Genomic DNA, 13,995 nt, shown 5'->3' on the forward strand with positions numbered 1-13,995 from the left:
CATATAATTCAGGGACCGGGAAATGTGAATAAGGGACTGGGAATAGGGAACCAGCTGGGAACCGACTTCAGCCTCCTGGTTTTTTTATTTATTTATTATTTAATTTATTTATTACTTATTACTATTATTATTTTATTATTTAATTTTTATTATTTATTTTTATTTAATTTATTTATCTCTTATTACTGTTATTATTTTATTATGTTTATGATCTACTTTTTATTTTTATTATTTACTTTTTACTTTTATTATTTTATTATTTATTTATTATTTATTACTTTTATTATTTTTATGATCTTTTTATTTTTATTATTTATTTAATTATTATTTAATTTATTTATTACTTATTACTTTTATTATTTTATTATTTACTTTTTATTTTATTATTTAATTTATTTATTACTTATTACTTTTATTATTTTTATGATCTACTTTTTATTTTTATTATTTACTTTTTATTTTTATTATTTTATTATTATTTATTTATTACTTATTACTTTTATTTTTATGATCTACTTTTTATTTTTATTATTTTATTATTATTTATTTATTTATTACTTATTACTTTTATTATTTTTATGATCTACTTTTTATTTTTATTATTTACTTTTTATTTTTATTATTTTATTATTATTTATTTATTACTTATTACTTTTATTTTTATGATCTACTTTTTATTTTTATTATTTTATTATTATTTATTTATTTATTACTTATTACTTTTATTATTTTTATTATCTACTTTTTATTTTTATTATTTACTTTTTATTTTTATTATTTTATTATTATTTCATTTATTACTTATTACTTTTATTTTTATGATTTTATTATTATTTCATTTATTTATTACTTATTACTTTTATTATTTACTTTTTATTTTTATTATTTATTACTTTATTATTATTATTATTATCACCATCATTATTATTATTATTACTTCTTCAGGAAAGCAGATCTCTTCACACACATGAAACGTCCAAAGGGGCGAAAGATAGAAGCGAGGGAGAGCCGGCCTCCCCCTCGGACCAATGCTCGCCCACCCTGGCCAGGCTAGAGTCCCACGCGCTTCCCCCCCTCCTTTCCCCTCCGCCGTGCCCGCCCTCTCCCTCTCCCGCCGCCTCGCTCCGATTGGCTCCTGCGGGGCGGCCGCTTCCTCCTCCTGCCGCCGGGCCCCGCCCCTCGCCCCGCCCCCCTCTCGCCCGGCGTCGCCGCCTCCCCTCCCCTCCCCTCGGCGGGCTCCCGTCGGCGTCGCCCTCTCCCGCCCGCCCGCCCGCCCGCCGTGGAAGATGGCGCTGAGCGGCCAGGTCTGTACGCCTGGAAGCCGTTGGCGGTGCCCTGGGCGAGGGGGCTGGTAGGCCGCCCTGGAGGGAAGGGGGTGGCGGGGCGCGGGAGGGTGGCAGCGCCCCCTGGAGGGAGGGGAGGGCAGGGCAGGGCCACGGGTGGGGGTGGGGAGCCTCCAGGTGGGTCGCCGTGGGGATGTCGCCCTCAATGCTTGGAGGCTGCGTGGGGTGGGGAAAGGGACATGTGTGTGGTGGGGTGGGGGGGAAAGGAGGTGTCACCCCCCCACCTTCACCCCCATGTTGTGAGGGTGTTGCAAGGGTGTGTGCCAGCCGAGAGGGTAGGGTTGTGGACTGATGGTGCTGGTCGTGGGGGGGGGGGGAGAGGCGGACGGGCAGGTGCCAAGTTCAGGCGTGCCTGTCGGAAATGGGGAGCGATGTTGGCACGAGGGGTGCCAGGGAAGGGTGGGTATGGCGCAGAATATTTGTGTGTGTGTGGGTGGGTGGGGGTTTTGGCACAACACAGGAAAAAGGGTGAGAAGGGGTGCAAGGAAAGGGTGAGGATAAAGCAGAATATCTGTGTGTGTGTGTTTGTGTGTGTGGAGGGGGGGGCACAACACAGGGAAAAGGGTCTTTATGAAACCAGCGGGTATTTTTGTGTGTGTTGGAGAATGCCAGGGGGATAATTCTGCAGCAGGATGGAATTCGTGAAGGGGTCCTGCGACTGAGGAGAGGGCAGAGTTGGTTAGGGTGCCCCGTGTGCTCGGTGTGGGCTGTTTACTCTAGTGGGTAACTCTTTTGGCATGCTCATCTGTAGCAGTTCTGTGTTTCAGCCCCATCCTTTATTCCTCTGATTACCCCCCCCACCCCCACCCCCCAAAAAGCAGCCACATTGCTTTCATTGGTGCTGGCTAGAAAGCATTTTTTTCACTGCATACATGGCTGGCTGGGTGGGTGGGGTATCTCTTCACTCTGTGGTTTCTAATGACTGTTCAGACAGGAGTTTTATGTACCCCCAAAGCATTTTTTCTGTGTAAAGTGTTAATGGAGGACCAACTTCTCCATTTTTACCCTGGGATGTTTGAGATTTAGATATAACATCTGCCTGGAGAGACAAATGCCATTGCAATTGTAGTGGTAAATGTACATTTTCTCAGTTTGTTAAGGTATCATGTGGCGATTTCTCAGTTTGTTAAGGTATCACATGTGGTGATGTTTGCTAGGCGCTTCTCTGGATTTCTTGGCATCAAAAGTGAATTTCATATCTGTAATGCTTTTCTTTATTAAAGGCACTGTCCTCCCCCACCCATTTATTGGTGGGTCTTGAGATTTCATTTTTGTATTGTTTGTTTAAAATGGCCACAACGTACTGTAAAAGCATTGCAAGGAAACAGCAGAGTACAAAAGTTAAAAGAGAGAGAAATATCAACCAGCAAATTAAACCGTCAAGGGATTAAAACATTAAAGACCATTAAAAGCCTGGGAGATTTTGCCTTGTATTTAAAAGCCATTAGCGTAGGTGCCAGTGGAATAGACACAGGAAGTGAGTTCCATAAATGAGGTGTCATCACCAAGAAGGCCTTGTACCTTGGAGCCATCTGTTTTGCTTGCCAAGGTGAATGGGAACCCAGAGTCAGACCTCTAAGCAGAGATCTTTGCAGTTGGATAGGTTTGTATGGAAAAAGCCGGTTCTTGAGGTACCCTGGTCCTAGGCCATTTAGGGGGTTCAGTAGGTCAAATCTGACACTTTGAATTGTGTCCAGAAATAGACTACTAACAAAGTTCTTTATACACTGTTAGGGTATATTTGGCCCTGTTAAATTAAATAGTCTTGAGTCTGTGTTCTGGGACAGTTGCAAGTTTCTGAAGAGTTTTCATGTAGTATAACACAGAGTGCATCTCAGTAATCCAGCCAATAGCTACTGCACCAACCAAAGTTGGTAGAAGGTGCTTTGGGCTACACCATAATGACTACTGTGGCTCTTTTGGACTAAAATGTGGCAGGTCACATCTTTGATTTATTTTTCTATACTTGGCAGGGGGGAGGGGGCCACTAGTGGCTTGATTACCACGGAAGTGTTATTAACCTGTGCAGCCGTAGTTGACCAGTTAGGTTGCTTTGTCCTAACATAACACCCGCTGTTCTCCCAAAGTCCTAGAAATCTCTTTGAATAGGGGATCATTCTGGGGGTGAACACAGTGGGTTGGATTCAGTCAGCTTTTTTTCACTCAGGTCTTTTATGCATGGCTGTTCCACTCGCCATCACCCCTCTGATGACTTCAGGTCTTTGGATTATGCATGCTATTTCTGACCATCGGAGGTCACCTCGCTCTCCCCCTGCGTTTCCCCACATTTTGCCTGGGTTTTGAGGGACCTGTTTTATCTCGAATTTCAATATCAAAACCTTTATTGGCATAAAATAAATATATACATATTTAGGTTAAAAGAAGGTTTTAAGACTAAAGTGGGACTCTTACTTAAAATCATAAACGTGGATTAGAGTAATTTAAAATAAGTCCCAGGAAGCTGGCAATCCCTGCAGTAACCTGAGAATGACTATCGCTTAAGAGTAATCTGACTATTTGAAAATGCGAGCAAAACGTGGGGAAATGCAAGGGGAGAGCGAGGCAACCTCTGACAGAAACAGCATGCATAATCCAAATGGAGACCCAAAATCTTCAGAGGAGTGATAACAAGTGAAACACATGAACACATGAAGCTGCCTTATACTGAATCAGACGCTTGGTCCATCAAAGTCAGTATTGTCTACTCAGACCAGCAGTGGCTCTCCAGGGTCTCAGGTACAGGTCTTTCACATCACCTACTTGCCTAGTCCCTTTAACTGGAGATGCTGGGGATTGAACCTGGGACCGTCTGCAGACCAAGCAGATGCTCTACCACTGAGCCTCCCCTCAGACTTGCTCAGTTCTCCTCCTTACTATAGCCTGTTGTAGGCTTTTGTTCATGAAAGTCCCATGATCCTCAGCATGGCCTTTTTGCGTGGTCAAAGGGGATTCCTCCTCCCTTTTTTACTAGCAAAAAAGCTGGTTGGATCCAGCCCATAATGATCTGAGCTGGAGTCTATCTGTCCTGGATATGATCACACGATGCTGGGAGATAAGCTTTAGAGCTTGGGAATGTTCCTGGATGTGGCCTTGCAGAGTCTGGGCAGGAGTAGATTCCTCTAGTTATGACTGAAGCCCCAGCTACACGCATTTCTGGATCTTGCGATTGTCACAGCCCATTCCTCAAATGTACCAGCGGCCCGACCCAAAGGCCTTGGGAGGCCAATGAAGGCCTCCGCTGGTGCAAGGGCCCACACTGCCGGCGCCCGGAAGGCGCACGCTAGCGTTAGTGGCCCCAGCACTGGAGTGCAGGCTTGGACACCAGTCCCTGGCCGCCGCCGCGGCAGCGCTGGAGCCAGATGCCGCTGCAGCCTCCCACTGGCATCCGGACTCCGGCACAGGCCGCAGCGGTGACCCGGGAGGCATTCCCGGGGCGTTCTGGCACTGGCCGGGTGGGCGGGGCTGACACCCCCTTTTTTTGGGTGAGATACGCCACCTTTTAGGCGCCAGGTGGGTTGCCTCCTAAGTCTGGCACAGGCATTCCTTTCAGGAATGAGCTGTTAGAATCATAGAGTTGGAAGGGACCACCAGGGTCATCTAGTCCAACCCCCTGCACAATGAAGGAAATTCAAAACTACCTCCCACACACACACACAGTGACCCATACTTCATGCCCAGAAGATGGCCCAAGGTGCCCTCCCTTTCATGATCTGCCTAAGGTCATCGAATCAGCATTGTTGACAGATGGCCATCTAACCTCTTCTTAAAAACCTCCAGGGAAGGAGAGCTCACCACCTCCCGAGGAAGCCTGTTCCACTGAGGAACCGCTCTAACTGCTAGAAAAAACTAACTGTTGATCTTGCTCGAGTAATTGTAATGTGCTCAGTGTCTGGATCCCACTGAAGACCATTCAGGAAGAGTCAACTGATCCAGAAAGTGGTGGCCCATTTGTAAGAATTAGGTAACATTAATCCTCGACTTCCACTTTATTTTTGGGCCAAATTCAAGGTGCTAATTTTAAACTTCCGATCCCTAGAGAGCACGTAGGGTTGCCAGGTCCCTCTTCGCCACCGGTGGGAGGTTTTGGGGGCGGAGTTGAGGAGGGCAGGGTTAGGGGTGTTTCACATTGAGTTACTGCACGGCTGCCGTGGACCCATTGTTTGGTTCACAAAATATAGCAAATGTGCCCAGGAACGTTCGCTAATTGTGTACATTTTTGAATATGCAAATGGCCTTCAGATATTTAGGGAAGATCTGATTGACCGACTTGTAGTAGGACTGCATGTCAATTCTCTCTTACATTTGGCCACTCCTTCCGGAATAGTGCAAATGAAGTTGAGTAGCCAAATTAACTTTTTCTTGGGAGATTTTGTTGTGTTCAAGAAGGGAAACAGTAAGCATTTAGCAAAGTCCTGGGCTAGAGGAAGCTCAGCAGACATTTATCTTCATTTGAATTGTAACCAGATTTCCTCAATGTCTCAGTGGGCTCAGTGATGCTCACAGGAGATGGAAACTGAATGAATTTTGTTGTGGGAACACATGTTTTCTCAGTGTATGAGCATCATTCTTCTTATTGTTACCCTGTGCCCCTAAGTCGGGGTATGAAAAACAAATCAAGCCTAGTACAGGTGTTTGGCCAAACAGTAACCTACGTTTCGTCCCCGTCTGGTTTGCAAGGATTATCCTGAAGTCTGCTGTAGAGTGAGAGACAAGGCGAAAACTAAATTTCCATCCTCTCTTAGCAAATGAGAAATAAACGACAGAGATCAAACACAACATTGAAAATATCGATTCTCATTGTTAACTTTGTCCTCCTTTCTTGTTTGTTGTGGTGGGGGAAAAAAAGAACTGCTGATTTCACTTGTCAAGGAAATTTAATCTCTGGAGCAGGCTCTTACATTTTGCAGCAGATAGAAATAGCGCCTCTGTTCCTTGTTGCATGTGTCACTTCAGTGCCAGGGGGCTTTTCCAGTGTGATTTGTGAATTACTTTTGAGAAGTGAGTGGAAGGATTTGGGTGAAAGTGACCATCACCCTGCAATAGGCTGGAAAGAATTCATATATTGTCTGTATGTTGGTGTTGGTAAGTAGTATTCTTTTTTTTTTTAATTATTTTTATTATTTTCTACAATTCAACAAAAATAAACATATCTCAACAATATATTCAGTTGTAACTGCTTGTAACAAAAAAAATTCATTGCTATTACTGAGAATATGTTATCTATAATATTCAATGCTATCTACTATATGTGACTTCCCCGCATCTTCTTCAGTCACTAATTCTACTGGTTAACACTTTTGCATTTCAAATTAATTTCTAATCCTTATTTTCTCTCATACAGACTTGCTTTAAGCCATCTATACTACTTCTATAAGCAATTTCAAGTCCTACCTAGTTATAATATTATCATCATTGTCTCTATATAACATTCTATTATTCTATAATAAAGGGATTAGATCAATACATAAACAAATTTTCCCATTAGAAATTCATCAAAGTAAATCCACCGTGGCTCCCTTACACCCCAAAAATAAGCATCATTTTAGCCATTATCTTGTTTTGGGAGGGGATCTGCCAGTCCTTCTTTATTTCCCAATCCCCACCCCCCGTTTTTCAATATAGTAGCTGCAATTCTGGCCTCTGAAAATGTAAAAAAAGATCCCAGTGATTGTATCCATTGGCTTCTTGTTAAAATTTCCAGCAGCTTCTTGGTAAAATCCTTCGTCATGTCTCCCTCCATCGCTGGCTGCCAGGAAGTGTTTTCTTGGGATAATAATGTTCCTCCTGTCAGCAGTAACTCAGACAAGTAGATTGTAGAGGTATTGAGTTCTCTCATGTTGCTCTCTCTCATTGCCAGCTGGTCACTTGCAGCTACCTCTTTAAAAATAAATTGTTCTAATTCATTGTCATTTTTTTCCATTGACATAATTGTTGTCATATCTTGGGTCTTCATATCGTGGATCTCCTCAATAATTGTGTCCAGTTTTCCATTAATTGATTTAAATAGGATATTCATCACCTCAGCTAGTTGAAATACTTGATGTGAGAGCGCTTGTTGTTTTTCAAAGACTAAATCTTGTTGCACTGCAAACATGTCCATTTGTTTGAGTAACATCTCTTCCATCCTCTTGTTTGACATATCTGCTTGTATTCTTATATAGAAGCAGGCTTTGTAATTTTCAAGATATCCTCAATTACGCTTCAAAGCAGCACAGATAAAGAAAAGAAAGTAGACAGGAGACTTCAGTATCATAGACCCTGCGTCGTCTCCTCTCGGTGGTTAAGTGGTAGGAACGATTTGATGGTTACACCGGGAAGATTCACTTCAAGTCTTCCAATCTGCCCTGTCTTTTCGATGGTAACAAAGCCCTTCTTATTATCTTCCAGTCTTAAGAGGCGACGTGGCTGGACATTGAATCAAAGAAAGCCGGAAGGGGGGGGAAGGTTTTCGTCTCCCTCCCTCCCCTCAAAGCATTTAATTGGTAGTTGTAAAGTCATTCAAAAGTCCCTTTTATTGCGTCTTCTCACTGATCAAGTTGATAAGGTCTTAGTCAGTTCATTTAATGGCATTTGTTTATTTTAAAAGTCTCGTTACGCTGGGCAGGGAGTCGCCGGTTTTCGTAGGTGTTTGTATCGTCATTCAGGTCTTCTCAATCAAGATAAAGGCAAAAAGTGTCTTTTTACTCACTCTGACTTCCAAAGGTGAGGCTTCTTGTTCTTTTCATAGATTATTTGATGTTAATGTATAGAGGTCAAAGCCTATAATCCAAAGAGTCGTCCGTGGCAATGGTGGCCCCTATGTGCCGGCGGGGACAACGTCCAAGTCTAAGAGAGGCTTAATAAAAGCTCTCTCAGAGAATATGGGAGTCCAAACCACTCTTGAAGGCTGCAGGGGAATTTCCTGCTTCCCGATCCACTATTTAGGACCGAGTTGGAGTGCTTTTTGCACTCCAAATCTAAACGACTCTTGGTGTCTCCTGGGAGCCCCCAGGAAACAATGGCGCTCGGACCAAACGCTCTACAGGAAGTCGGTAAGTAGTATTCAGTCCACATTTTCCCACTGTTGCATAGTGGTTAGAGTACTGGATTTGAAAGGCTCAGGTTCAAATCTCACTCTGCCACAGAATATCGCTGGGTGACCTTGGGCCAGTCACACTCTCTCAGCCTAACCTACCTCACAGAGTTGTTGTGAGGATAAAATGGAGGAGAAGGAAATGATGTAAGCTTCTTTGGGCCTACATTGGGGAGAAAGGCAGGGTATACATGAAGTAAATAAATAAATGCACATGAGTTTTATACTCTATTTACTTGCAAAGCGAATGCTCTATAACTTAAATCTGCAAGGTCTTGGGCTCAATCCCTGTCACCTACAGTTAAAGGAAATCAGGTAACAGGTGTTGGGTAATGCTTTCTCCTGAATTCCAGTCAAAGAAGACAGTGCTGAGCTAGATGGACCAGTGGTCTGACTTACACCTTTTTGTTTATGTTAGAAGAAGAAGAGTTGGTTTTTATATGCCGACTTTCTCTACCACTTAAGGGAGAATCAAACCAGCTTACAATCACCTTCCCTTCCTCTCCCCACAACAGACACCCTGTGAGGTAGGTGGGGCTGAGAGAGTTCAGAGAGAGCTGTGACTAGCCCAGGGTCACCCATCTGGCTTCATGTGGAGGAGTGGGGAAACAAATCCACTAGATTAGCCTCCGCCGCTCATGTGGAGGAGTGGGGAATCAAACCCGGTTCTCCAGATCAGACTCCACCGCTCCAAACCACCACTTTTAACCACGACACCACGCTGGCTCTCAAGTATGCTTTGAGTTACCAGGTTACTATTTATCTTTGTTGAAAACTTCAAGCGATGTAGGAATATTGAAGGGGTTGCATACATTGATCTTAACATCAGGTTTCTCTCCCCCCCTCTCAGCAGAGTTTGGCCGATCTAGAAGTTCTTTGTAAACAGCTTTATGAGGGGACTGACTTAGCTCAGCGAATACAAGCAGAGAAGGTGCTCCTGGAACTTATTAACAGTCCTGAATGTCTCAGCCAATGTCAGCTGTTACTGGAACAAGGAACGGTAAGTGCTTGAAAACTTTGTAGTGGAATACATATTCCTATATGCTTGTTAGCAAAAAGCGACATGTCAGAGCTCAGGTCTGTTTCTATGTCAGTACTTTTTTGTCTGTTACATGCAGCGATATTAGATTTAAAAGTTGTATGGGACAGAGCATTTCCTTAGATTGGAAAGAAGACCCCCTAAAGTCAAGTGGTACAGAACTAGAAGAGGAGCTGCTTTTTCTTTCAACTATGTTTATTTATTAACATTGTTTATAGTCTGCCTTTCTCACAAGACACGAGGCGGATTACACAGTGTAAATCAGTACGGTCACAAGGATGGAACACCTGATAAACAATGCAATAGGATTTGGATTGCAGAAATCTGAAACAGCTGAAACAAAGCTGAAGCATTAATGTGACCCATTGTGATGCAGAAATTACATAAAGGATCACACTCACAGCCACAGACAGTACGAACTGTACACAGTGCTATGGTCCACAGTCTCTATCGTTTTGGCAAAGCACCTTTCGGAACCAATTTGTTCCTTTCGGTCTAGACTTTCGGTGACACATCTGAGAAACCCATCAGGGTAAAAATGGACACAGTCATTAATACATGAGAATAACGTGCTCATTGTATTAATGTAAACTCCTGAGAGCTGTTTGGTCTGCTTCCTATCTACAAGGTATGGTTTGGTTTAGAGGAATGGAATACAAGCTCTCTTGGGTGAAATGGTAGAAGCATTCTGGGCAGAGTCCAATTCAGCTCAGTGCTGTGATCTAGCAAATTTAAACTTATGCATTCCAGCCAATAGAGATCAGTTCACCTGGAGAAAATGGCTGCTTTGGAGGGTAGACTCGATGGCGTTATATCCTCCTGAGTTCCCTCCCCTCCCCAAACCCTGCCCTCCCTAGGATCCACCCCCCAAATCTCCAGGTATTTCCCAACCCAGAGCTGGCGACCCTATTTGTTACTCTTATCAAAGCAAGAGCAAACCCTTAAGTATTTTAATCTTAAGTTTTCAAGTGTGACACAAGCACTGTGTTGCTGGCGTTGCATCACTGTGAGCCTCTGTGACATCATACCGTGCTGGCAGGTAGCTGTAGATGCTCTCAGGCTAAGCATTTTATGTGCTTGCACTGTATGTCTCAAGACTCAGCTGGATCTTCCATCAAAATGTACGAGACCAGCTCAATACAGATAACAGGATGTTAAGGGACGCCGTTCTTGTTGCAAGACTGTGTAATTGGATGATATCTAACAACCTAGATCAGCGTTTCTCAACCTTTTTAGCCTTGCGGAATCCTTGAACTAATATTCATGTCTCAGGGAACCCTACTTTTGATTATATATGATTACATATGATTTACATATGATCAGCCTATTCATCACGATTTTTTGTGGAACCCTAGGGTTCCAGGGAACCCTGGTTGAGAAACGCTGAATTAGGCTGGTTTATAGAAAGGTTCGTTTCACTATTATTGCCACCTTTGAATTCAGTGCTTAAGCCAGGTGGAAGACCTTGTTTACATTTGTAAAGTGAAGAGCTGGGGTGGTGGAATATCACTTCAGATAGACGATAATGTTTTTGAATGCTGTCCTAACTTTTTTTTTTAATGAAGGCTGGGAATTTAAGGAAGCTGGTATGCATATTGGTATAATGTTATATTGATATAACAATATTCTCATGCCAATATTTTTTAAAGCACTCCCCAGGAGGAAATGGCTGCCTGAGGGACAGGGTTAGGGAAGATGGCTAGCCAGGTTCGCAGGAAAATCTGAATTCCTCCCCCCCCCCATACAGCAGCCATCTAGTCTTTACTGCGGTCTCTCCCAAAATTGTGGAGCGAAGTGGTTTTGAGAAAGATTGGAGAAAAGCCAGGGAAAACCAACGAGCCCGCAAAAGTCAGCTACGGTGCTGTGGGGAAGCAGGAAAAAGTCTTCCCAAATGCATTGAGCACAGAGCAGATAACCTATGTGGAAGTAAAGTTAGTCATGATAAAAAGGAGGGATATAAATGTACTAAATAAATAGTAATAATTGCGTATTTTCCCCCCCAGACATCTTATGCTCAACTTTTGGCAGCAACATGCCTCTCCAAACTTGTATGCAAAACAACCCCTTTACCTGTTCAGCAAAGAATGGACATCAGTAAGTACTGCTTATTTTCTCCACTTAAATTGCAAATAACTGATCAGATCAAATTTCAGATCTTAGATTGCTTGTATCTTCTGTTAACAAAATAGTTTGTCAGAGAATAATTTGAGACGAAACGTCGTCCACAGTTTTATCCTAGCAAATTCTGAGGTTTCTGATTGCTCTAACAGTTAGATTAAGCTGTGACCTGGAACTAGGGTTGCCCGCCTCCAGGTAGTGGCTGGAGATCTCCCACTATTACAACTGATCTCCAGGCGACAGAGATCAGTTGACCTTGAGAAAATGGCTGCTTTGGCATTATACCCCATTGAAGTTCAAGTCAAGTTTATTAATATGGTCGACTGACCAATCACGTGCCAACACATCAAAATTTCCAGACACAATAGTTTTGCACGGCAGAATCACAGACTGCTAGTACATATAAAGGTGTAAGTTCAATAAAATCAACCCCTGGTTAAAATTATCATATTAAGATTGATAAAATTGTAAAATATTCTAACAATCATTCTCTAATAAAACTCTGCGTATTTTAATAGCAACATCGCAGCACTTGGCAGTTTGGAGCGTAAGCTGAGGGTCTTCTCCTAATAGGAGCTTTTTTGCCAAAAGCTCCACTGACCCATCAGGGAATTTACCAAGTAGGGGGGAAATAAACTTTGATCTAACTTCATGGTAGAATGGGCAACATATCTGTGCATGTTTGATGATTTCAATGTCCCCTCCCCATTGAAGTTCCTTCTCTCCCCAAACCCCATCTTCAGGCTCCACCCCCGAAATCTCTAGGTATTTCCCAACCCGGAGCTGGCAGCCCTACCTGGAATGTGTGCCCTTTGTAGTTTTTTTATGGAGCAGAGGGGGTGATGTATAAAGGCTAAAAAGAGAGAGTTTAAGAAAATCGTGAAGAAGTTGAGGCACAATGGTTCCAGAGGGAGCCCTGTTAATCTGTTGCAGGAAAAATAAATAGGAGTGGCACTTAAAGACGAACAACTTTTTATTCCGTCATAAACTTTTATAGATTAGAGCCAATTTATTTAACTGCAATGAGTGGATCCTCCCTATGCTGTCATTTATGTAGGAGCTATGAAAATCAAATAGGGTCAATGGGCCTGGAAATGCAAGAATTACACAATGGAATGGAATGATGTAAAATTAAAGATCTAATAAGGAAAAATACAGTGACCATTCACGATAATTTTAACCTGGGGTTGCTTTTATTGACCTTACACTTTTATGTGTACGGGCAGTCTGTGATTCTGCGGTGCAAAACTATTGTGTCTGGCAACTATGATGTGTTGGCACGTGATTGGTCAGTCGACAGTATTAATAAACTTGAACAGTGATCATTCACTAGTTTTGTTAAGCTAGTTAACATCTGTAATAGGTGGAGGAGTCTCAAGTTTTACTAAGAGTTTTTTATACCCTCTATATAAAAAATCTTACTGCAGCTGAATAACTAGGCTCTTACCCTGCAAAACCTTTATGCTGGAGTATTTTTTTTAAGTATTTAAAGCACTATGAGATTCCTTTTTATTTAGTATTCATTTTGTAATGTGATGGAGCAGATTCACTGTCATCCTATATGCATTTATTGGGAATTAAATCCCACTGTGTTCAGTAAAATTTAATCCACAGTAATTATGTTTAGAACTGTCGTCTGGAACAAACAAGTGTGTTTTGTTGAACTTGTATATTTAGGCACATTTTACACTGCTTTTCTTTCCAGTGTGGATCTGTAGTGGGTTACAAAAATACAATTTAAATAAACAAACAGAAAAAGCACAATAAAATTTAATGAAACTTCAATGAAGGTAATAAAAACTACAATTAATTGCAAAATGTTAACAAAAATTCCCCTCCCTTTGCTCAGGCTTAAAGTACGTGTAAATGACCATAGCAGCAGCTGTCATTTTAATTTGCTTTACGAGAAGGTAACAAAATGAGTATCCATGTTACTTCTTATGAGATATTTGGTATTCAGCAATGGTGTCAGAGTATTAAGTGCACAGATACGTGAGTCTTTTCATAACAGATGGTGCATGAATTGGCCAGTTTGCTAGAGTACAACATCACTGAGAAATCTCAGCTGTTTGCTTGCTGTTTAACAACGAACACTGGTGGGGTTTGACTGGGTCTCACATGAGGTAGTTCATAGCAGCTGGAGTTTGAAAACACTTTCTTTTCTGTTGACCTATTTTGATTGTGGTTAGCAAGGCCTAAAATAATTTTGATGGATTTTGGGTACAGAAAATTACATTCTAAAGTATGTAGCTGACTGAATCTGGTCTCTTATGATTCAAGATCTTGTACCTCTGAATATATGTTGCAGCCTTCTGCCAATTAACCAAGAAGGCTGACAAAAGGCCTAATAATGGAATAAATACTAATGGGTTACATATGTTAAATTAACAAAGCTTTAATGGATAACAAATAGTAAAAGAAAT

At 41.9% G+C, this 13,995-nt stretch overlaps 1 protein-coding gene across 3 annotated transcripts in view; it reads left to right on the plus strand.

Annotated features, from left to right (window-relative positions):
- Nucleotides 1–1,275: 1,275 nt before the first annotated feature.
- The window catches only part of RANBP17 (RAN binding protein 17), a 219,227-nt gene continuing 206,507 nt past the window's right edge, over nt 1,276–13,995 (plus strand). For 2 of the 3 annotated variants that reach the window (XM_056856025.1, XM_056856027.1), the window contains exons 1-3: nt 1,276–1,304; nt 9,266–9,415; nt 11,458–11,548. In XM_056856025.1, the coding sequence (XP_056712003.1) occupies nt 1,287–1,304; nt 9,266–9,415; nt 11,458–11,548 (259 nt within the window). In that variant the 5' untranslated portion in view covers nt 1,276–1,286. The remainder of the gene's footprint in view (nt 1,305–9,265; nt 9,416–11,457; nt 11,549–13,995) is intronic. The other variant, XM_056856026.1, reaches the window with a different exon arrangement.

Source organism: Euleptes europaea, chromosome 10 (assembly GCF_029931775.1).
Source record: "Euleptes europaea isolate rEulEur1 chromosome 10, rEulEur1.hap1, whole genome shotgun sequence".
NCBI classification, from domain to species: domain Eukaryota; kingdom Metazoa; phylum Chordata; class Lepidosauria; order Squamata; family Sphaerodactylidae; genus Euleptes; species Euleptes europaea.